The sequence below is a fragment of the Pseudophryne corroboree genome, chromosome 2 (assembly GCF_028390025.1).
Source record: "Pseudophryne corroboree isolate aPseCor3 chromosome 2, aPseCor3.hap2, whole genome shotgun sequence".
NCBI classification, from domain to species: domain Eukaryota; kingdom Metazoa; phylum Chordata; class Amphibia; order Anura; family Myobatrachidae; genus Pseudophryne; species Pseudophryne corroboree.
The window spans coordinates 212,308,428-212,333,236 of record NC_086445.1 but is presented as its reverse complement, the minus strand read 5'-3'; the positions used below and the strand labels follow the sequence as shown (position 1 = coordinate 212,333,236).

Below are 24,809 nucleotides of genomic sequence, written 5' to 3'. Positions count from 1 at the left end.
TTTCTTATTTTCAGTGCGACCTGCTGGCAACAGGCTCACTGCATCGAGGGACTAAGGGGAGAAGAAGCGAACCTGCCTGCTTGCAGCCAGCTTGGGCTTCTTAGGCTACTGGACACCATTAGCTCCAGAGGGACCGAACACAGGCCCAGCCTCGGAGTCCGGTCCCAGAGCCGCGCCGCCGGCCCCCTTACAGAGCCAGAAGCAAGAAGAGGTCCGGAAAATCGGCGGCAGAAGACATCAGTCTTCAACAAGGTAGCGCACAGCACTGCAGCTGTGCGCCATTGCTCCTCAGGCACACTTCACACTCCGGTCACTGAGGGTGCAGGGCGCTAGGGGGGGGGCGCCCTGAGCAGCAATGAAAACACCTTGGCTGGCGAAAATACATCACATATAACCCCCAGGGCTATATGGATGTATTTTAACCCCTGCCAGAATATACCAAAACGCGGGAGAAAAGTCCGCCGAGAAGGGGGCGGAGCCTATCTCCTCAGCACACGGGCGCCATTTTCCCTCACAGCTCCGCTGGAAGGACGTCTCCCTGACTCTCCCCTGCAGTCCTGCACTACAGTAAAGGGTAAAAAAGAGAGGGGGGCAATAATTTGGCGCAGTTTGATAATATCAGCAGCTATAAGGGGAAAACACATTATATAGTGGTATCCCTATATATATATATATATATATATATATATATATATATATATATATATATATATATATATATATATATATATATATATATATATAGCGCTCTGGTGTGTGCTGGCATACTCTCCCTCTGTCTCCCCAAAGGGCTAGTGGGGTCCTGTCCTCTGTCAGAGCATTCCCTGTGTGTGTCGGTACGATTGTGTCGACATGTTTGAGGAGGAAAATGATGTGGAGGCGGAGCATTTGCCTGTAATAGAGATGTCACCCCCTAGGGAGTCGACACCTGAGTGGATGGGCTTATGGAAGGAATTACGTGACAGTGTCAGCTCTTTACAAAAGACGGTTGATGACATGAGGCAGCCGGCTACTCAGCTTGTGCCTGTCCAGGCGTCTCAAAGGCCATCAGGGGCTCTAAAACGCCCGCTACCTCAGATGGCAGACACAGACGCCGACACGGATACTGACTCCAGTGTCGACGAGGAAGAGACGAATGTGACTTCCAGTAGGGCCACACGTTACATGATTGAGGCAATGAAAAATGTTTTACATATTTCTGATAATACAAGTACCACTAAAAAGGGTATTATGTTTGGTGAGAAAAAACTGCCTGTAATTTTTCCTGCATCTGAGGAATTAAATGAAGTGTGTGATGAAGCGTGGGCTTCCCCCGATAAAAAACTGATAATTCCTAAAAGGTTATTGGCATCATACCCTTTCCCGCCAGAGGATAGGGCACGTTGGGAAACACCCCCTAGGGTGGATAAAGCGCTCAGACGCTTGTCTAAACAGGTGGCACTACCCTCTCCTGAGACGGCCGCCCTTAAGGAACCTGCTGACAGAAAGCAGGAGAATATCCTAAAATGTATATACACTCACACGGGAGTTATACTGCGACCAGCAATCGCCTCAGCATGGATGTGCAGTGCTGGGGTGGCTTGGTCGGATTCCCTGACGGACAATATTGATACCCTAGACAGGGACAGTATATTACTGACTATAGAGCATTTAAAAGATGCATTTCTATATATGCGTGATGCACAGAGGGATATCTGCCGACTGGCATCAAGAGTAAGTGCGCTGTCCATTTCTGCCAGAAGAGGGTTATGGACGCGGCAGTGGTCAGGTGATGCGGATTCCAAAAGGCATATGGAAGTATTGCCTTATAAAGGGGAGGAGTTATTTGGGGTAGGTCTATCAGACCTAGTGGCCACGGCAACTGCTGGGAAATCCACATTTTTACCCCAGGTAGCCTCTCAACATAAGAAGACGCCGTATTATCAGCCGCAATCCTTTCGGCCCCATAAGGGCAAGCGAGCAAAAGGCTCCTCATTTCTGCCCCGTGGCAGAGGGAGAGGGAAAAGGCTGCAGCAAACAGCCAGTTCCCAGGAACAGAAGCCCTCTCCCGCCTCTGCCAAGTCCTCAGCATGACGCTGGGGCTTTACAAGCGGACTCAGGCACGGTGGGGGCCCGTCTCAAGAATTTCAGCGCGCAGTGGGCTCACTCACAAGTGGACCCCTGGATCCTTCAGGTGGTATCTCAGGGGTACAAATTGGAATTCGAGACGTCTCCCCCTCGCCGTTTCCTAAAGTCTGCTTTACCGACGTCTCCCTCCGACAGGGAGGCGGTATTGGAAGCCATTCACAAGCTGTATTCCCAGCAGGTGATAATCAGGGTACCCCTCCTGCAACAGGGAAAGGGGTATTATTCCACGCTGTTTGTGGTACCGAAGCCGAACCTATTTTAAATCTAAAATCCTTGAACACTTACATACAGAGGTTCAAATTCAAGATGGAGTCACTCAGAGCAGTGATTGCGAACCTGGAAGAAGGGGATTATATGGTGTCTCTGGACATCAAGGATGCTTACCTCCATGTCCCAATTTACCCTTCTCACCAAGGGTACCTCAGGTTTGTGGTACAGAACTGTCACTATTAGTTTCAGACGCTGCCGTTTGGATTGTTCACGGCACCCCGGGTCTTTACCAAAGTAATGGCCGAAATGATGATACTCCTTCGAAGGAAGGGAGTTTTAGTTATCCCTTACTTGGACGATCTCCTGATAAGGGCAAGATCCAGGGAACAGTTGGAAGTCGGGGTAGCACTATCTCAGGTAGTGTTGCGGCAGCACGGTTAGATTCTCAATATTCCAAAATCGCAGCTGATCCCGACGACGCGTCTTCTATTCCTAGGGATGATCCTGGACACAGTCCAGAAAAAGGTGTGTCTCCCGGAGGAGAAAGCCAGGGAGTTATCCGAGCTAGTCAGAAACCTCCTAAAACCAGGCCAAGTCTCAGTGCATCAATGCACAAGGGTCCTGGGAAAAATGGTGGCTTCCTACGAAGCAATCCCATTCGGCAGATTCCACGCAAGAACTTTTCAGTGGGACCTGCTGGACAAATGGTCCGGATCGCATCTTCAGATGCATCAGCGGATAACCCTGTCACCAAAGACAAGGGTGTCTCTCCTGTGGTGGTTACAGAGTGCTCATCTTCTAGAGGGCCGCAGATTCGGCATTCAGGACTGGGTCCTGGTGACCACGGATGCCAGCCTGCGAGGCTGGGGAGCAGTCACACAGGGAAGGAATTTCCAGGGCTTGTGGTCAAGCCTGGAGACATCACTTCACATAAATATCCTGGAGCTAAGGGCCATTTACAATGCTCTAAGCCTAGCAAGACTGCTGCTTCAAGGTCAGCCGGTGCTGATCCAGTCAGACAACATCACGGCAGTCGCCCACGTAAACAGACAGGGCGGCACAAGAAGCAGGAGGGCAATGGCAGAAGCTGCAAGGATTCTTCGCTGGGCGGAAAATCATGTGATAGCACTGTCAGCAGTGTTCATTCCGGGAGTGGACAACTGGGAAGCAGACTTCCTCAGCAGGCACGACCTCCACCCGGGAGAGTGGGGACTTCACCCAGAAGTCTTCCACATGATTGTGAACCGTTGGGAAAAACCAAAGGTGGACATGATGGCGTCCTGCCTCAACAAAAAACTAGACAGGTATTGCGCCAGGTCAAGGGACCCTCAGGCAATAGCTGTGGACGCTCTGGTAACGCCGTGGGTGTACCAGTCAGTGTATGTGTTCCCTCCTCTGCCTCTCATACCCAAGGTACTGAGAATTATAAGACGGAGAGGATTAAGAACTATACTCGTGGCTCCGGATTGGCCAAGAAGGACTTGGTACCCGGAACTTCAAGAGATGCTCACAGAGGACCCGTGGCCTCTACCTCTAAGAAGGGACCTGCTCCAGCAAGGACCCTGTCTGTTCCAAGACTTACCGCGGCTGCGTTTGACGGCATGGCGGTTGAACGCCGGATCCTGAAGGAAAAAGGCATTCCGGATGAAGTCATCCCTACCCTGATCAAAGCCAGGAAGGATGTAACCGCAAAGCATTATCACCGCATTTGGCGTAAATATGTTGCGTGGTGCGAGGCCAGGAAGGCCCCTACAGAGGAATTTCAACTGGGTCGATTCCTGCATTTCCTGCAAACAGGAGTGTCTATGGGCCTAAAATTGGGGTCCATTAAGATTCAAATTTCGGCCCTGTCGATTTTCTTCCAGAAAGAACTGGCTTCAGTTCCTGAAGTTCAGACGTTTGTCAAGGGGGTACTGCATATACAGCCTCCTTTTGTGCCTCCAGTGGCACCTTGGGATCTCAATGTAGTTTTGGGGTTCCTAAAATCACATTGGTTTGAACCACTCACCACTGTGGACTTAAAATATCTCACATGGAAAGTGGTAATGCTGTTGGCCTTGGCTTCGGCCAGGCGTGTGTCAGAATTGGCGGCTTTATCCTATAAAAGCCCTTACCTGATTTTTCATACGGACAGGGCAGAATTGAGGACTCGTCCTCAATTTCTCCCTAAAGTGGTTTCAGCGTTTCACCTGAACCAGCCTATTGTGGTACCTGCGGCTACTAGGGACTTGGAGGACTCCAAGTTGCTGGACGTAGTCAGGGCCCTGAAAATATGTTTCCAGGACGGCTGGAGTCAGAAAATCTGACTCGCTGTTTATCCTGTATGCACCCAACAAGCTGGGTGCTCCTGCTTCTAAGCAGACTATTGCTCGTTGGATTTGTAGTACAATTCAGCTTGCACATTCTGTGGCAGGCCTGCCACAGCCAAAATCTGTAAAAGCCCATTCCACAAGGAAGGTGGGCTCATCTTGGACGGCTGCCCGAGGGGTCTCGGCTTTACAACTTTGCCGAGCAGCTACTTGGTCAGGGGCAAACACGTTTGCTAAATTCTACAAATTTGATACCCTGGCTGAGGAGGACCTGGAGTTCTCTCATTCGGTGCTGCAGAGTCATCCGCACTCTCCCGCCCGTTTGGGAGCTTTGGTATAATCCCCATGGTCCTTACGGAGTTCCCAGCATCCACTAGGACGTCAGAGAAAATAAGAATTTACTCACCGGTAATTCTATTTCTCGTAGTCCGTAGTGGATGCTGGGCGCCCATCCCAAGTGCGGATTGTCTGCAATACTTGTACATAGTTATTGTTAACTAAATCGGGTTATTGTTGTTGTGAGCCATCTTCCAGAGGCTTCTCTGTTATCATGCTGTTAACTGGGTTCAGATCACAGGTTGTACGGTGTGATTGGTGTGGCTGGTATGAGTCTTACCCGGGATTCATGAATCCTTCCTTATTGTGTACGCTCGTCCGGGCACAGTATCCTAACTGAGGCTTGGAGGAGGGTCATAGGGGGAGGAGCCAGTGCACACCAGGTAGTCCTAAAGCTTTACTTTTGTGCCCAGTCTCCTGCGGAGCCGCTATTCCCCATGGTCCTTACGGAGTTCCCAGCATCCACTACGGACTACGAGAAATAGAATTATCGGTAAGTAAATTCTTATTTTATATATCATGCACTTGGGTCTCTAAAACCCAAAGGCTAAATACTATATTTAGCCTTTGGGTTTTTGAGACCCAAGTGCATGATTTTGCATTTTTTAGCATTAAACTGTAGTTGCCACGTTCTTCACCATTTCTCAAGCCTACCTAGGTCATCAATCATTTGTTTTACACCTCCCGGTGTGTTTACCCTGTTGCATATCTTTGTATCATTTGCAAAAAAGGCATACTTTCCCTTTAATACCATTTGCAATGTCACCAACAAAGATATTAAAGAGAACTGGACCAAGTACAGATCCCTGGGGTACTCCACTGGTAACATTTCCCTCCATAGATTGCACTCCATTTACTACAACTGTCTGTTTCCTATCCTGCTACCAGGTTCTTATCCATTTAACTGTTTTATAATCCACCCCCATGCTTTCAAGTTTATTTAGCAGTCTGCAATGTGGGACAGTGTCAAATGCCTTACTAAAGTCTAGATATGCTACATCTACAGCTCCCCCTTGATCTATTATTTTCGTCACAGAATCAAAAAATCAATAAGATTTGTTTGGCATGATCTCCCACCAGTAAATACATGCTGTTTTGGATCCTGTAAGTTGTTTGATTTAAGATATTCCACAACTCTTTCTTTTAATAGTTTTTCCATTACTTTCCCTACTACTAATGTAAGGCTTACTGGTCTGTAGTTTTTTGCTTCTTCCTTGCTTCCACTTTTGTGCAGTGGAACTACATTTGTTCTTTTCCAGTCCGCTGGAATGGCACCTGTATTTATTGACTGGTTTAATAATTCTGTTAAAGGTGTAACTAGCACATCTTTTAGCTCTTTGTGTATCCCATCTGGCCCCATCTATCCACTTTTATTTTTGAAAGTTCTGTTAGGACCTTCTCCTCTGTAAATGTACTTTCATCCACTTTATTTTTATGAATGTCTTTGCAACTTAACTGTGGCCCCCCCATCCCTTCTCCTTCTGTAGTAAATACTGAGCAAAAATAACTATTTAGGTGATCTGCTATTGCCTTGTCTACCTCCACCAAATGCTCACTCTCTGTCTTAAGTCTTATTATTCCTCTATTTGATTTTCTCCTTTCACATATATACAGGTTGAGTATCCCTTATCCAAAATGCTTGGGACCAGAATTTTATATTGGATTTTTCCGTATTTTGAAATAATTGCATACCATAATGAGATATCATGGCGATGGGACCCAAGTCTAAGCACAGAATGCATTTATGTTTTATATACACCTCATACACACAGCCTGAAGGTAATTTTAGCCAATATTTTTTAATAACTTTGTGCATTAAACAAAGTGTGTGTACATTCACACAATTCATTTATGTTTCATATACGGGATGCAGCCAATTTACCTCCAATCAAAATCCCGACAGCAATTGACCGACGGTCAAAACCCCGACAATGTCAAAACCCCGACATTTAAAATACAGACAAGGTCAAAATACCGGCATGTAAAATGCCGACATGAATTTTTCATGATTTTTTTTTTCAATGAAACCGACATGTTCATACTTTACCATCCCAGTGGACCTGGAGGGGGAATATAATAGTGTGCTGAGCGCATCGAGGGGACGCGGTACACTTATATGGTGTCCATGTCGACCTACACACAAAAAAACAATGAAAACCACATGTCGGTATTTTGACCTGTTGGCATTTTACACGTCTGTATTTTGACCTTGTCGGTATTTTGTCCATGTCGGGATTTTGACCTTGTCGGGATTTTGACCATTGGTCAATTGCTGTCGGGATTTTGATTGGAGGTATTTCATACCGATCCCTCATATACACCTCATATACACCTGAAGGTCATTTAATACAATATTTTTCATAACTTTGTTTATTAAACAAAGTTTGTGTACATTGAGCCATCAGAAATCAAATGTTTCACTATCTCACTCAAATAATTCAGTACTTCAGAATATTTGGATATGGGATACTCAACCTGTACTTAAAGGGGGCAAAACCTTTTTTTTTTTTTTTTAATCTACTGACTGGGCCATTTTCTCCTCAGCTTCTGCCTTTGCTCATCTGATCACTTTCTTTGCATCCTTCCGTCTGTCAAGATACACCTCTGTCGTTATTATTTTGAGTCTGTTTGTATTTCCTAAAAGCCATCTTTTTTGCTTTCACACTAGTTGATACTTCTTTTGTGAACCACATTGGCTTCCTTTTCCCGGTACTTTTCCTAACCCTTTTTATACAATGGTCTGTTGCCCTTAGTATTGCACTTTTCAGTTTTTCCCACCTCTCCTGCACACCTTCCAAATTCCTCCAGTCCGCCAATGAATCACTTCCCATTTTTGCAAAGTCAGCATTTCTAAAGTCCAACACCTTTATTTTTGTGTGACAGGAGTTGGATCCTGTCTTTATGCTAAACCATACTGCTTGATGATCACTGGACCCCAGGTGCTCACCCACGTATATGTCGGATATCCTGTCACCATTTGTAAGAATTAAATCTAATATTGAGTCTTTGCGAGTGGTCTCCCTCACCAATTGCTTGAGAGATGCTCCCTGTAAGGAATGTAGAAATTTGCCACTTGTAGCTGAACTTGCAAAAGACCCTCCCAATTTACATCAGGTAAATTTAAAGTCTCCCATGATTATGACTTCTCCCTTTAAAGCCATTTTAGTGATGTCCAACAATAGGTACCTGTCCAAATCCTGCCCCTGTCCTGGTAGTTTATGGGGCGCTATTGTTTGCAGGGGAGTGCCGTAAACACTAGCACTGGCCATGGCTCCGATTTAATATGAGGGGGTGAGGGGTTATTTGGTGGGTTAATGAGTTCCCCCACCTCTTCAGGACCACTTTAAGCCCTGGCTACATCTGTATGCCTGTATTATTCTCGTGGTTTGGAGACATCTTGAGCGTGAAAACTTGAAGTGCATGCGAGACATCAAAGAAATGCAGCGTATGGTTTTCCACAGCTAATTCCTGGACGGGAGAGGCGGAGAATTAGCAGGGGAAAGAGGAGCTTCAGGGAGAATGGGTTGGAGAAAGTGTGAGCTATTTATTAACTGCAGTGCTGTGCTCACAATTGTTGTGCAATATTTTCACAGGTACCAGCCATGCCACTTATCAACAAGCCAGAAGCCACAAACTGTGTTCTCTCGTATTGCTTCCAAAACCAAGTCTTTCAATGCAAAATATGAACAGTTTTTGGAAAGAACCTTTCCAAACTTTTATATATTATATTCCACTTTTATGAAAGGTAAGCATTGTGTGTGTATTAGAATCCATGTTTTGTCCAGGTAATCATGAAGTTTAGAACTAGGAATTGTTCCTACTGGATGAACAAAAAAGGATAATGTTAAGCTTACTGGTCATGGTGTTGCAAGAATGTGATTCTAAATTTTATGATGACTTTTGAACTTGTGAACAGATGGAGTTTTTGGTATCCGGACTCAAGGTCGACACACCTTAGGTCAACACCTGAAATAGGTCGACATGGAAAAAGGTTGACATGAGTTTTTAAAAAAAAAAAATTTTCTTTCATTTTTTGAACTTTTTCATACTTTATGATCCGTGTGGACTAGAATTGAGAATGGTAACCTGCCCGAAGCCACGAGCCATGCGAGGGGACGCGCTGTACTAATTGGAGTTCCCGGTCACATTACGGAGAAAACGACACAAAAACCCCTCATGTCGACCCTTTTCAATGTCGACCTTGTTCACGTTGACCTTTTGTCCATGTCGACCTATTTCAGGTGTCGACCTAAGGTGTCGTCTAAGTGGTGTTCACCTAATTGGTGTAGACCTTGAGTCCCAGACCCGGGATTTCTAATCACTTTTTTTTTTTTTCAGTCGTTAAATTGTGTCCCCAAAAGTCATCGATCTTTCCTATGTTTATTTATATCACTGTAGCGAACAAATGAAAACATCCCTCCACGCTACTAATCTTACAGTACCATAACAGTATGATCCAGATTGGATCTCAGCCAATGATAATAAAATATTGTAGTTTTCAGCAATTTGAAATAATGATCATTAAAAAAAAAACACATGCTGGGATTATGTTTTATGTACATTAGTGGCAGTAGCTTAGTAAAACAACCAGCATACTATAATTATATCACTGTATTATATACCAGCTGTGAACTCCTATAAATGATTTACTATTGTGTGCCACTCGCCCTATAACTTAGCAGCCAGTACCTCCCATACAGTGTTCTGTAACTGCTGTTACAGCATTACTGACCGGTGGCCATATGTATACCATGGGGTTCCCAGCTGTATAGATACTGCTCTGGTCAGCAGGGGTGGTATTTACTATAAGAACAAGTTCTAAAGTGTTTGGCTGTATACTGTAAACCAGACATGTCCAAACTGCGGCTTTCCAGATGTTGTGAAACTACACATCCCAGCATGCCCTGATACCGTTTTGCTGTTAGAGAATGCTAAAGCTGTGTCAGGGCATGCTGGGATGTGTAGTTTCTCAACAGCTGGAGGGCCGCAGTTTGGACATGCCTGCTGTAAACAGACCACTTCTGGTACAGGATGTATCGTGTTGAATGTAGGGCATAGTGCATAAGGGAGGACATGTACTGGACATCATGCTGCATTTTTGTGAACGTAACCATCTACAGTTCTGGGCTACAGTTCTACTCTTAAACACCTTACACTTTATCTCCTGCTGACTGTAAAATACACATTCTACTAAAGCCCACATTTTACAGAGCCTCCCACTCCCTACGCTAAATCCTCTACACATGCTACAAAACGGTATCCGTTTGGATGGTCGACCATGTTCTGGTCGACAGTCATTAGGTCGACCACTATTGGTGGACATTGACATGGTCAACATGAACACATGGCAAGGTCGACATGAGTTTTTCACATTTTTTTTGTGGGGGGGAACTTTTCCATACTTTACGATCCACGTGGACTACAATTGGGAACGGTAATCTGTGCCGAGCGCAGCGGTAGTGGAGCGAGGCACCTTGCCCGAAGCATGGCGAGCGAAGCGGTGCACTAATTGGGGTTCCCAGTCACTTTACACAAAAAACAACACCAAAAAAGTAAAAAAACTCATGTCGACCTTTTCATGTGTTGACCTTTCATGTGTCGACCAGTTTCATGTGTCAACCTTTTGTCCATGTCGACCATGCCAATGTCGACCAATAGTGGTCGACCTAATGACTGTCGACCATAGCATGGTCGACCATTCATACCGGAACCCTACTAAACACAATTAGGCCAGTGCTACTCACATTTAGTCCTCAGGACACCGTAACAGTCCATGTTTTCCTGGTCTCCTCACAGATTCACAATTGAAATAATTAGAACCACGCATGGATGGGTCTTTTAAAATGTCAGTCAGTAATGAATACACCTGTGCTCTAGCAAAGACATATGGAAAACATGCACTGTTAGTGTGTCCCGAGGACTGTACTTTGTACTAACATGACTACAGTTATATTAGACAGGCACATAGTACATTATATACACCATCCCAAACATTTTTTATTGTATATATCCTCAACCTGAAATATTATACTTGTACTGCCCCAGACACTACACAGCACCATTGCAATCATTAGTGGAAACTCTTCTACTGTGATGCCCATATTCCTCTCAGCTGGTCTGTGGCTGTGCAATAGTGTTTCTCTATATCTCATGTCATGCCATGTACTGTATGATCCAGCTTCTGAGATACATTCACCTTCTGTGGTTGCTACTGTGCAGGCTTTCGAACGTTGTTGTCTGAAGGGAAAGAAGTAAGAACAATCATGAAGAAAATAAACAGTCGGGGATTATGTTATCACCAACTGCCATACAGGGAAATGGAGAAACTGAGGCAGGTACGTTCATATACTTAGTATGTCCAGTACCAACCTCTCATACACTGACCAGGGCTGGTTTTTACTACAGCAGGAGAGTGGCCAGCTCATGGGCTGTGTTTTATATTGGAAATGGACCCAGATTGTTGAATTCTGCAGGTGGCTACAATTTGAGTTGGCAACACTCCTCCCCCCCCCCCCCCCCCCATTGTTCATTTCTCTATCGTCCTAAGTGGATTATTGTGGATTATTATTACTGCGGTTATTGTGGAGATAATGCGGGCTATACGGAGATAAAATGCCAATTGGCAGACATCAATGCCAATTGGGGGCCTGTCGGGGAACTGGCAAACTGCAGCATGTGAAAAAACGCCTGACTCGCAGATTCCATATTTTTTTGGTTGGAATCAGGGATTTCCAAAATATTGGATTTCTCAGATTCCTCCAATTTGAGCATTGGGAGAACGAAATTGCCCCAATAGCTGCCTGATGTGGAGGCCCCATAATGGTCAATCACTTTTGAGCACCTTTGAGCCAATTAGCTTCATGTGTTTATTTTTTCTTTCTCCTGCAGGGTCCACAGATTATCCACAGGATAAACATTGGGATTTGAGGTAGTGTCAGCGGATTGGCACCAACGATAAAAAGCTTTCGGCCTCCCAAAATGCAATGGGCCAGTTCCCTGTATCCCGCCTCCTGGCTCAGGCAATTCACTTTTCTCTTACGTCCTAGAGGATGCTGGGGACTCCAAAAGGACCATGGGGTATAGACGGATCCGCAGGAGCTTGGGCACACTATAAAGACTTAAACTGGGTGTGAACTGGCTCCTCCCTCTATGCCCCTCCTCCAGACCTCAGTTAGACTTTGTGCCCAGGAGTGAAGGGACACACACTAGGGGAGCTCTCCTGAGTTTCTCTAAAAGACTTTGTTAGGTTTATTATTTTCAGGGAGACCTGCTGGCTACAGGCTCCCTGCAGCGTAGGACTGAGGGGAGAGCAGTCAGACCTACTTCTTCTTAGTTCAAGGGCTCTGCTTCTCGGCTACTGGACACCATTAGCTCCAGAGGGTTCGATCACTTGGTGCGCCTAGCTCAGGGGTGGGCAATTATTTCAGCTGAGGGGCCACTTGACATTTCCTGTCAGTATCCGAGGGCCACACACAAAATAGCAGCTCCCCCCACTTGCCAAAAATATAGGGACGTGGCTTCATGTGGAAGGGGTGTGGGCAAAAAATAATACAGATTCATATTAGGCTGCACAATAGTCTCCATTATTCAAATAGCGCCACTTACACACATTACAGCAGATAGAGCTCCCTTTTACACAGTACGGAAGGTACCCTTTTACACACTAACATTTTATTTAGGATAATTATTGCGCAGCAAGCAAATTATCCAGTGTCTTATGGCCCCTGGGGAAAGGTGTGACACAGTGATAGGACACGGGGAATGTGACACAGTGAGAGAACACGAGGGGTCACAAATAAGAGTCGCCACACACACAGTCCAGTGTCCGGGGGCAGTCAGCATCTTCGGGGAAGCTGGACATGCCCCCGAAGCGAAAGAGAAAAGACCCACCAGGCCAAGCCCCTTTCAAATTAAGCCACACCCCCTTTTGGGCACCACACTGCTTGAGCGGGGGGGGTGTAATAGTACCGAGTGCGCCTCTGGGCGACACGGTGACAGGACACGGTGGGGTTGACAGTGACAGAACACCATGGGGGTGACACGGTGACAGTACATGGGGGGTGTGACACGATGACAGAACACGGGGGGGTGACACGATGACAGAACACGGGGGGGTGACACGATGACAGAACACGGGGGGGTGACACGATGACAGAACACGGGGGGGTGACACGGTGACAGAACACGGGGGGGTGACACGGTGAGAGAACACGGGGAGTGTGACACGGTGACAGAACACGGGGGGGAGGTGACACAGTGACAGAACACAGGAGGGTTTGGTACAGCGAGAGCTAAAGATCTCTCCCCCCAACCTAAAAACAGTCAGACGCCACTGTCCGCACACACAAATACACACACACACACACACACACACTCTCACATATATATATATATATAATATATATATATATATATATATATATATATATATATATATATATATATATATACATACATATACACACACTTTCTCTCGCTCACTTTTCCCATTAAACTTACTTATCTGGCTGGCAGTGGCAGGAAGGATGGATCTGCAGCAGTCTGGCTCTTGTCCCGTGTAGCCCCGCCCCCTTTTCGGCTGAACACAGCCGTTGTCACTGGGGAGTCTGGAGTCGGGAGGAGGAGGCTGCTACAACGCAGCAGCAGCAGGGGAGAGAGGCGCCGCTGGCAGCTTGGAGGTACTGCAGTGCAGAGCAATGACAAGCAGCTCAGCTGGTCGGGCCGCTTGTCATTGCTTGCTGGTGGGAGGCAGTGGACCGGGCAGGATCGGTTTGCGGGCCGCATCCGGCCCGCGGGCCGTATTTTGCCCACCCCTAGCCTAGCTGCTTGTTCCCAGAGCCGCGCCGTCACCCCCCTCACAGAAGACAGAAGCCGGGTGAGTATTAGAAGAAAAGAAGACTTCAGTGACGGCAGAAGACTTCAGTAACGGAGGTAACATGCGGCGGTCGCATTGCGCTCCATGCTCCCACACACCAACGGCACTCACAGGGTGCAGGGCGCTGGGGGGGGGGGGGGGAGCGCCCTGGGCAGCAAGTTACTGAGGCTCTTTAAACAAGACAAGGCTGGCTTGAGTTTGTTATTTGGTGACCGGGCACCGTGTCCGCTACCCCCGCCAGCATATCGCAGCGGTCCCGCTGCGCGCCATTTGCTCCCACACACCAACGGCTGGTATCGGGTGCAGGGCGCAGGGGGGGGGGCCCTGGGCAGTATGTTTACTTTATTTTTACACTCCCAGTATACATATACAGTGGGTAGCCACTGTATATGGTCCCCTGCCTGCATATAACGGGTAAAATATAGTGGGCTACCGCGCGCCGATAAGGGGCGGGGCTTAGCCCTCACAGAAAGAGACAGCGCCATTTTAAGCAATGTCCCCGCCAAAACGTGTGTACAGCACAGACAAGGGGGGGCACATATATGTTAGTGTTATGTAGGAATGTATAACACTATTTAAGTTGAAAATGGGCATGTACTCTTGGTTATGTATACTCTCTGTGTGCTCCCTGTCAGAAATACACTTGTGTCGACACGTGTGAATGTTCTGTTACTAACGCCTCTGGGGTTCATTGTCGGCATCGCCGACACCTGTTTGGTACTTGATACAGTAGATAATGAGTCAACAGATCGGTTGTGTTATACTTGTTCATAGTAAACACGGTATGGGAGACACAGTAGTATGTGGGTGACCCTGTCGGCACCAACTGTTATTACCGGGTGTAAATTGACATGCTGTAACTAACGTATACCTGTATATATATTTATATGGTTCGGTTCCGTGACTCTGTAGCTCGAGCACAGACATGGTTATTAAAATTATATATGTATAATTCCCTCGGGGTCACAAGTATGTTATTTTGCCTGGTTGCTACTCCCTGCTGTCGACGATTACTAGGTTTTCTGTCGACTATAATGTTTCCTGGTAGAGCCACAACTGCGGATTCAGTACATGGTCATACACATTCAGAACACATTAATGTCACTTGGGTCCCGAAGGTTCCGGACAATCCGCTTATATGTATGTTATATGTATATATAGGTGGGATATGTGTGTATATGTGTATTACAATATGTATATTCATCTTATGATTTATAATGAATGCTGAAGTAATAGTATTCTTTCTCATGTGCTGGTCGCTCTGTTGATAAAGCTTTAGGTCGGCCGTGACGAGTGGGTCTCCCGTCCTCTCAAGGAGTCCGAATGTTTATTCTTTTCCCGCGGCAGAGAGAATACTGTGGAAGTCAACTCCTGGTCGACACGGGGTCCTGTCACAAAGGATCGGATACAGGAAGCTAAGTGATATTTTATTTCTATTCTTTGGACTTATTTGCATTACATGCACATGGGGGAGTGTTTATATTCGGAGGGATATCCGATAGAATTATCCTGCAGAGATAGGGGATTTTCCTTATGTTGGGTCTTCTCTATACATCGCGGCAGGCTGCAGTGCGTATACAGGAGGTGGCCGGGAAATTCTGAGGCTGACTCCGAGAGATACTGGAGTTTTTTTTCCTAGGGCGGTGTGCCGCTGTTTGGGGATGCCTTAGTTCAGTCACTTTCGGCGGATACTGCTGGTAAATCCAACTTAGTGAGTTAGATTCCCTCACAACGGTTGGTGACGCATTCCTTTGTGGGATGCAGTCGCTTTAACTAGTTTAATACCGTTCTTTTCTTTTTCCTTTTCTGTGCAGATGGCAGGTGAAAAGGTAAGTGTTCTGCAGCCTTGTTAGGTTCGCAGAAGCGGAGGTCGTTTTCTGTTTCTCACACATCCACCACATGGTGCTGAATCTACCTGCCTGGACCCCACTCCGGTGGGGACTCGTCTACTACTTTTCAGTTAGTCCGGGAATAGACCAGGACCCGTGAGTTAGTTATAGAATCCGGAGGGGGACTGTCTAGAGTTACAGATGTTTCCCCTCACTGATTTTCTAATAGATCTTTCCGTTTCCCCTCTGGAAGGGGAGGTAATACGCGAAGCCACTCCAGAGGTGCGTCAGATTCAGGGCCTTGTCCTCCTGTCCCGGTTATAAACTTAAAAAAAAAAAAAAAAGGTTTACATGCGTTGTTCTACGCATTCAGATTACCTGGAGGGATAGCCAGGATGGTCTTTGCCATTTCACTGGAGTGATGGTAGTATGAGGGTTTTCTTTCATTAGTAAGAGCCATTGTTATACTGTAATGAGATGTTCGCCTGATTGAGGCGAGGTCAAGAAACAAGTGGAGCAAATCATTGTTACTTTCTCTGTCTGTTCTTCAACACAGGGAAGGACTGTTGTTCCCAACGACGCAGATGTCGGAGGTGGTATCAGGGTAGATACTGAACGGTTGAGGTTCTGTGTTTTCCTGTGGAAAGAGGTCTGAGGATCCTGAGTCGGATCAGATTTGCAGGGCAAATCCTTCTGTCTTTTCCGTTGATGAAGAAGTTGGGTACGGCCTAAGAGGCTTTTTCGGTGAGCAGGTCAAATGTCAGAGTGCTTTTCACGGGACCTGTTGGGTATGTGGTCTGGGTCTCACCGGCACATGCACCGGAATATAATTCTAATGGCCAGGATATCGCTCCTGTGGTGTCTGCTCAGTTCTCACCTCCTAGAGGGACGAAGGTTCACGATCCAGGATTAGATCCTGGTGTCCATGTATGCAGATCTCCGAGGCTGAGGAGCAGTCCTTGCATGGGAAGTATTTACAGGGGAAAATGTCAAGCTGCGAAGCTTGTCTACAATAAGCTTTCTTGAAGTAAGAGCTGTTCTCAACGAACAGATTCTTCGTGATCTGCCCATGTTAATTCTGTCGGACGACTTGGCAGCAGTGGCATAAGTAAGCCGCTAGGGCGGAACAAGGAGCGAAGCGGCAATGGCAGAAGCTGAAATAGGTTTCTCTCCATCCGGGAGAAATACTGTCGTCATCGAGAAGTTTTACAGAAGTGGTAAGTCTTTGAGGAGTGCCTCAATTGGGCATGATGGCGTCTCGCCTCAACGAGAGACCTCAGGAATATGGTTCCACGTCAAGGGACGCTCAAGCTATAGCAGTGGACGCCCTCGTGACACCTTGGGTGTTTTCAGTCGGTCTATGTGTCCCCTCCGCTTTCACTCTGCTGAAGGTGATAAACGTAAGAAGAACGGAGGTTCCGGCGATCCTCATAGTTCTGGTCTAGCCAAGGAGGGCTTGGTATCCAGTTCTTCAAGATTTATTGATAGAAGATCCCTGGCCTCTTCCTCTACGGGAGGAACTGTTACAGCAAAATCCGGGCGTGTATCAGGACTTACTGCGGCTGCGTTTGACGGCGTAGCGGTTGAACGCCATATCCTAGTCCGATCGGGTATTCCCAGTGAGGTCATTTCCACACTTCTTCAGGCTAAAGAAGAAGTAACGGCGAATATGTGTCTTGGTGTAAATCTAAGGAGCTTCCTATGGCAGACTTTCAGCTGAGTCGTTCTTCTCCATTCTTTGCAAGCAGATGTGGATGCAGGCCTACAGTTAGGCTCCGTTTCAGGGCAGTTTTGGTCTTGTAAATTTTCTTTTAATAAAAAAAAAAGAATTGGCCACCTTTCCGGAAGTTCAGACTTTCGTGAAAGGAGTACTGCACATCCAACCTCCATTTGTGCCCCATTGGCACAGTGGGCTCTTGACGTGGTGTTGCGTTTCTTGTGTCTCACTGATTGGAACCTTTATTAAAGGTTGTGTTAAAATTTCTCTCTTGGAGAGTGGTCATGCTTTTGCTTTTTGTGCGACCGCAAGGCGGTTGTCGCAAGTAGCGGCTTTGTCTCACAAGAGCCCCTGTTTGATCTTCCAAGTGGATAGAATTGAGAACTCGGATAGTAGTTCTGCCGAAAAGGGTTTTCGGGGTTTATCAAAAACCTGCCTAGTTTGATGCCTGTGGTAACTTCAGCATTGGCTGATTCAATGCCTCTCGATGTAGTCAGGGCTTTGAAGATTTATGTCGCCAATTGGGCTCAGTTTCGGGAAACAGAGGCTCTGTTTGTCCGGTATGCTCCCAGCGTGCTTGGGGCGCCTGCGTCTCTGCAGTCTGTTACACGCTGGATCTGTAATATGTTTCGGTGTGCTAGTTCTACGTCTGGATTGCCGTTACCGACGTCGGGGGAGACCCATTCTACTAGGAAGATGGGCTCTTCTTTGGCGGATGCCCGAGTTGTCTCGGCGGGTTAACTTTGCCGAGCGGATACTTAGTCGGGTTCAAACACTTTGGCTAAGCTCTACAAGTTTGATACCCTGGCTGATGGGGACCTCATGTTTGCTCAATCGGTGCTTCAGAGTCGTCCGCACTCTCCCGCCCGTTCTGGAGCCTTGGTATATAGACCCCATGGTCCTTTTGGAGTCCCCAGCATCCTCTAGGACGTAAGAGAAAATAGGATTTTAGTACCTACCGGTAAATCTTTTTCTCCTAGTCCGTAGAGGATGCTGGGCGCCCGTCCCAGTGCGTACTGTGTCTGCAGTTATTGATTTTGGTTGCACTTTGTGGTGTTTTTCTCTGTCAGGCTATCGCTGACGTTGTTCATGCCATGGCATGTGGTTTCTTATTATTGGTTGGGTTGACACACAGGTTGGTTCCAGATTCTCTCAGCATATGGCTGTATGGTTTCATACCGTGGGCTGGTATTCTGTTGAAGGCCATGTTTTGCGGTATGTTCGTGGTGTGAGCTGGTATGACACTCACTGTGTTTAAATTTATAAATTCTTTCCTCGAAATGTCCGTCTCTCCTGGGCACAGTTTTCTAACTGGGCTCTGGAGGAGGGGCATAGAGGGAGGAGCCAGTTCACACCCAGTTTAAGTCTTTATAGTGTGCCCAAGCTCCTGCAGATCCGTCTATACCCCATGGTCCTTTTGGAGTCCCCAGCATCCTCTATGGACTAGGAGAAAAGGATTTACCGGTAGGTACTAAAATACTATTTTTTTTGTTGGTGCGGCAGGAGCCGGACCACGATCTTTGGGCTGCTGATTTTGGCAGCCATAAGCTTGTTATTTAATTTATTTCTGCAGTGGGGTACACTGGGGTTCCACAGGGAATAACATCGGGTGTAGAGTTGGATCTTGATCCGAGGCACCAACATGCTAAAAGCTTTGATTGTTCCCAAGATCTCCGTGCAGAGGAACTCCGTTTGTAAGTTCGTGCCTGCAGTGCAGTCAGCTAACAGGGAGCGCTGCGCTAGGCAGCCCTGAAAAGAGCTTTTTTAGAAGAAAGAAGACTTCAAAGGCTCCCTCACCTCCACCAGCTGCGCTGTATACTCCCGCGCCCTGGTTGCCGGGTACTTACAGTTGAGGGCTCCGGTTTCTCTTCAGGCACACACACACTTGCCGCTGCTCTCCAGGATCGTGTGGCCGCATTAGAGGGAGGAGGTAAGAGGGTCCCCCAGGCGGGACCCACTGAAAACCGCGATCCGCCGTGGTCTCTAGGAGATGGGCCGCGCGTGCTGGTGTGGACACTGTGGCCGTACAGGGACCCCACTAGACCACCAGGGCAAGGGGCACAGGTAGGATTACCATAATCCAGTTTAGTAGGCCCCGCAGTACCCGGTGGTGAAGTCCAGCAAGGGGATAAGGCTCTGATCTGTAGCCCGTCCCCCAGCCCCAGGCTCCATTTTCTGCAAATGTTCCCGCCCTGGAGCTGCATCTGTCTGTCTCCCTCACTCCCTGTCAGTTTTTTGGCGCCATTATACACATGCTGAGCTGATTCTGGGACTGCTGGGCAATGTCTCTGTAAAGCCGCCTGCATCATCATCTGTGCATTTACAGGACACTTAAGTATTCTACATGTCATTTAGACAGTGTTAGTTAAGAACAAGTGCATTACTACAGGGATATTTAGTACAAGTATCCTGTGATATACATCCAGTATATACTGTGCATTGTTATATCTATATACCTATATAGCTGTACTTAGTGTTGTACTTAGTATTGCTAGTCCAGTGCAGTTTTATTGTTGGTAATAATTTCTGCATTGTACATGTGACTGAGTGTGTGCCAATAGCTGCTGTGTGGTCTCTATTCCGTGTATCCCACACATATTGCTATCCCTATATTCTGTACCCTGAGGGGGGCTAGGTGCGTCAGGGTCCTCATATAATAGTGTTTCACAGGATATACTACTTTGGTATTTTTCTCTGTGTTTTACAGTCACCACATACCTCTTAAATCCTCTGTTTGTGCTCTGCTTTGCAGTCACACTATACAGGGGTTTTTTGTCTGCTCATATTGTACTATTACACCATAAGGTTACGCTTGCATATAATGTCTGCTAAACAGGGTGGTCGATCTATAGCTAATCCTGCACCATGTAGTGCTGACGCCACGGATTACACAGAAGAAAGCATAGCAGCTGAGGGTTCAGGTACTGGGGGCTCTATACCCCATGGTCAGTCTGCAGCAACGAGGGCAGATCAAGACCCACCTTGGGATGCTTTCTCTAATTTCTCTAACGTCCTAGTGGATGCTGGGGACTCCGTAAGGACCATGGGGAATAGACGGGCTCCGCAGGAGACAGGGCACTTTAAGAAAGAATTAGGATACTGGTGTGCACTGGCTCCTACCTCTATGTCCCTCATCCAGACCTCAGTTTGAATCTGTGCCCGGACGAGCTGGGTGCACCTTAGTGAGCTCTCCTGAGCTTGCTAAAAAGAAAGTATTTTGTTAGGATTTTTTATTTTCAGAGAGATCTGCTGGCAACAGACTCTCTGCTACGTGGGACTGAGGGGAGAGAAGCAGCCCTACTCACTAGAAGATAGGTCCTGCTTCTTAGGCTACTGGACACCATTAGCTCCAGAGGGATCGTACACAGGAACGCACCCTTGGTCGTCCGATCCCGGAGCCGCGCCGCCGTCCCCCTCGCAGAGCCAGAAGACAGAAGCCGGCGTGAGAATCAAGAAGACTTCGAAATCGGCGGCAGAAGACTCCAGTCTTCATATGAGGTAGCGCACAGCACTGCAGCTGTGCGCCATTGCTTCCACACTAAACCCACACACTCCGGTCACTGTAGGGTGCAGGGCGCGGGGGGGGGGCGCCCTGGGCAGCAATTGGGAACCTCTTGGCAAAAAGTAGCATATATACAGTTGGGCACTGTATATATGCATGAGCTCCCGCCATTATTTTACACACAAAACGCGGGACAGAAGCCCGCCGCTGAGGGGGCGGGGCTTCTTCCTCAGCACTCACCAGCGCCATTTTCTCTCCACAGCTCCGCTGACAGGAAGCTCCCCAGGCTCTCCCCTGCAGAATCACGGTAGAAAGAGGGTAAAAAGAGAGGGGGGGGCACCTAAATTTGGCACAAAAACAGCAGCTACTGGGTTAACACTACGTTACTGTGTGATTCCTGGGTCATATAGCGCTGGGGTGTGTGCTGGCATACTCTCTCTCTGTCTCTCCAAAAGGCCTTGTGGGGGAACTGTCTTCAAATAGAGCATCCCCTGTGTGTGTGGTGTGTCGGCACGCTTGTGTCGGCATGTTTGACGAGGAAGGCTATGTGGAAACAGAGCGGGTACAAATGAATGTGGGGTCGATAATGTTAATTCCTTGCATAAAAGGTTGGATAAAGCTGAAGCCTTGGGACAGTCAGGGTCTCAACCCAAGCCTGATCCTACAGCGCAGAGGCCGTCAGGGTCTCAGAAGCGCCCACTATCCCAAATTGTTGACACGGATATCGACACGGATTCTGACTCCAGTGTCGATGGCAATGATGCAAAGTTGCAGCCTAAAATGGCTAAAGCCATCCGCTACATGATTATAGCAATGAAAGATGTGTTACACATCACAGAGGAAACCCCAGTCCCTGACAAGAGGGTTTATATGTATTGGGAAAAAAGGCAAGAGGTGACCTTTCCCCCTTCACATGAGTTAAATGAGTTATGTGAAACGGCTTGGGAATCTCCAGATAGAAAACTGCAGATTTCCAAACGGATGCTTATGGCGTATGCTTTCCCGCCAACGGACAGGTTACGCTGGGAATCCTCCCCTAGGGTAGACAAAGCTTTAACACGCTTATCCAAGAGGGTAGCCCTGCCGTCACAGGATACGGCCACACTAAAAGATGCTGCAGATAGAAAGCAGGAGGGTATCCTGAAGTCCATTTATACACATTCAGGTACCCTACTAAGGCCGGCAATTGCGTCGGCCTGGATGTGTAGTGCTGTAGCAGCATGGACAGATACCTTATCTGAGGAACTTGATACCTTGGACAAGGGTACTATAGTACTGACCCTGGGGCATATAAAAGACGCTGTCCTATATATGAGAGATGCCCAAAGAGACATTAGCCTACTGGGCTCTAGAATAAATGCAATGTCGATTTCTGCCAGAAGGGTCCTGTGGACTCGGCAATGGACAGGCGATGCCGACTCAAAAAGGCACATGGAGGTTTTACCTTACAAGGGTGAGGAATTGTTTGGGGACGGTCTCTCGGACCTGGTCTCCACAGCTACGGCTGGGAAGTCAAATTTTTTGCCATATATTCCCTCACAACCTAAGAAAGCACCGTATTACCAAATGCAGTCCTTTCGATCACAAAAAGGCAAGAAAGTCCGAGGTGCGTCCTTTCTTGCCAGAGGCAGGGGTAGAGGAAAGAAGCTGCACAATACAGCTAGTTCCCAGGAACAGAAGTCCTCCCCGGCTTCCACTAAATCCACCGCATGACGCTGGGGCTCCACAGGCGGAGCTAGGCCCGGTGGGGGCGCGTCTCCGAAATTTCAGCCACAAGTGGGTTCACTCACAGGTGGATCCCTGGGCTATAGAGATTGTGTCTCAGGGATACAAGCTGGAATTCGAAGTAATGCCCCCTCACCGTTACCTACAAATCGGCCCTGCCAGCTTCCCCCATAGAGAGGGAAATAGTGTTAGCTGCAATTCACAAATTGTATCTCCAGCAGGTGGTGGTAAAGGTTCCCCTCCTTCAACAGGGAAGGGGTTACTATTCGACAATGTTTGTGGTACCGAAACCGGACGGTTCGGTCAGACCCATATTGAATTTAAAATCTCTGAACATATACCTGAAAAGGTTCAAGTTCAAGATGGAATCGCTCAGAGCGGTCATCGCAAGCCTGGAGGAGGGGGATTTTATGGTGTCTCTGGACATAAAGGATGCTTACCTTCATGTCCCCATTTATCCACCTCATCAGGAGTACCTCAGATTTGTGGTACAGGATTGTCATTACCAATTCCAGACGTTGCCGTTTGGTCTGTCCACGGCACCGAGAATGTTTACCAAGGTAATGGCAGAAATGATGGTGCTCCTGCGAAAGCAAGGAGTCACAATTATCCCATACTTGGACGATCTCCTCATAAAGGCGAGGTCCAGAGAGCAGTTGCTGATCAGCGTAGCACGCTCTCGGGAAGTGTTACAACAGCACGGCTGGATTCTGAATATTCCAAAGTCGCAGCTGATTCCTATGACGCGTCTGCCCTTCCTGGGCATGATTCTGGACACAGACCAGAAGAAGGTTTTTCTCCCGACGGAGAAGGCTCAGGAACTCATGACACTGGTCAGAGACCTCTTAAAACCAAAACAGGTGTCGGTGCATCACTGCACGCGAGTCCTGGGAAAGATGGTGGCGTCATACGAGGCCATTCCCTTCGGCAGGTTCCATGCGAGGACCTTTCAATGGGATCTGTTGGACAAGTGGTCCGGATCGCATCTACAGATGCATCGGCTGATCACCCTATCCCCCAGGGCCAGGGTTTCTCTTCTGTGGTGGCTGCAGAGTGCTCACCTTCTCGAGGGCCGCAGATTCGGCATTCAGGACTGGGTCCTGGTGACCACGGATGCAAGCCTCCGAGGGTGGGGGGGCAGTCACACAGGGAAGAAATTTCCAGGGTCTGTGGTCAAGTCAGGAGACTTGCCTTCACATCAATATCCTGGAGCTAAGGGCCATATACAACGCCCTAAGTCAAGCGGAGACCCTGCTTCGCAACCAATCGGTGCTGATTCAATCAGACAACATCACCGCAGTGACTCATGTAAACTGCCAAGGCGGCACAAGGAGCAGGGTGGCGATAGCGGAAGCCACCAGAATTCTTCGATGGGCGGAGAATCACGTACGAGCACCGTCAGCAGTGTTCATTCCGGGAGTGGACAACTGGGAAGCAGACTTCCTCAGCAGGCACGACCTCCACCCGGGAGAGTGGGGACTTCATCAGGAAGTCTTCACGCAGATTGCAAGGCGATGGGAACTGCCACAGGTGGACATGATGGCATCCCGCCTCAACAAAAAGCTACAGAGGTATTGCGCCAGGTCAAGAGACCCTCAGGCGATAGCTGTAGACTCACTAGTGACACCATGGGTGTTCCAGTCAGTTTGTGTTTCCTCCTCTTCCTCTCATACCCAAGGTGCTGAGATCATAAGAAAAAGAGGAGTGAGAACAATACTCATTGTTCCGGATTGTCCAAGAAGTACTTGGTATCCAGAGCTGCAAGAAATGCTCACAGAGGACCCATGGCCTCTGCCTCTAAGACAGGATCTGTTGCAACAGTGGCCCTGTCTGTTCCAAGACTTACCGCGGCTGCGTTTGACGGCATGGCGGTTGAACGCCGGATCCTAGCAAAAAAAGGCATTCCGGATGAGGTTATTCCTACGCTGATGAAGGCTAGGAAGGACGTGATGGCTAAACATTATCACCGTATATGGCGAAAATATGTGGCTTGGTGTGAGGCCAGGAATGCCCCTTCAGAGGAATTCCAGCTGGGCTGTTTCCTTCACTTCCTACAGTCGGGAGTGACTTTGGGCCTAAAATTGGGGTCCATTAAGGTCCAGATTTCGGCCCTATCCATTTTCTTTCAAAAAGAACTGGCTTCTCTTCCTGAAGTTCAGACGTTTGTAAAGGGAGTGCT

The 24,809-nt window shown here is 47.7% G+C and overlaps 1 protein-coding gene across 2 annotated transcripts in view; it reads left to right on the top strand.

Annotated features, from left to right (window-relative positions):
* The window catches only part of LETMD1 (LETM1 domain containing 1), a 101,559-nt gene that overhangs the window by 13,727 nt on the left and 63,023 nt on the right, over positions 1 to 24,809 (top strand). For both annotated transcript variants that reach the window (XM_063952292.1, XM_063952293.1), the window contains exons 2-3: positions 8,576 to 8,727; positions 11,202 to 11,317. In XM_063952292.1, coding sequence (XP_063808362.1) covers positions 8,576 to 8,727; positions 11,202 to 11,317 — 268 coding nt within the window. The remainder of the gene's footprint in view (positions 1 to 8,575; positions 8,728 to 11,201; positions 11,318 to 24,809) is intronic.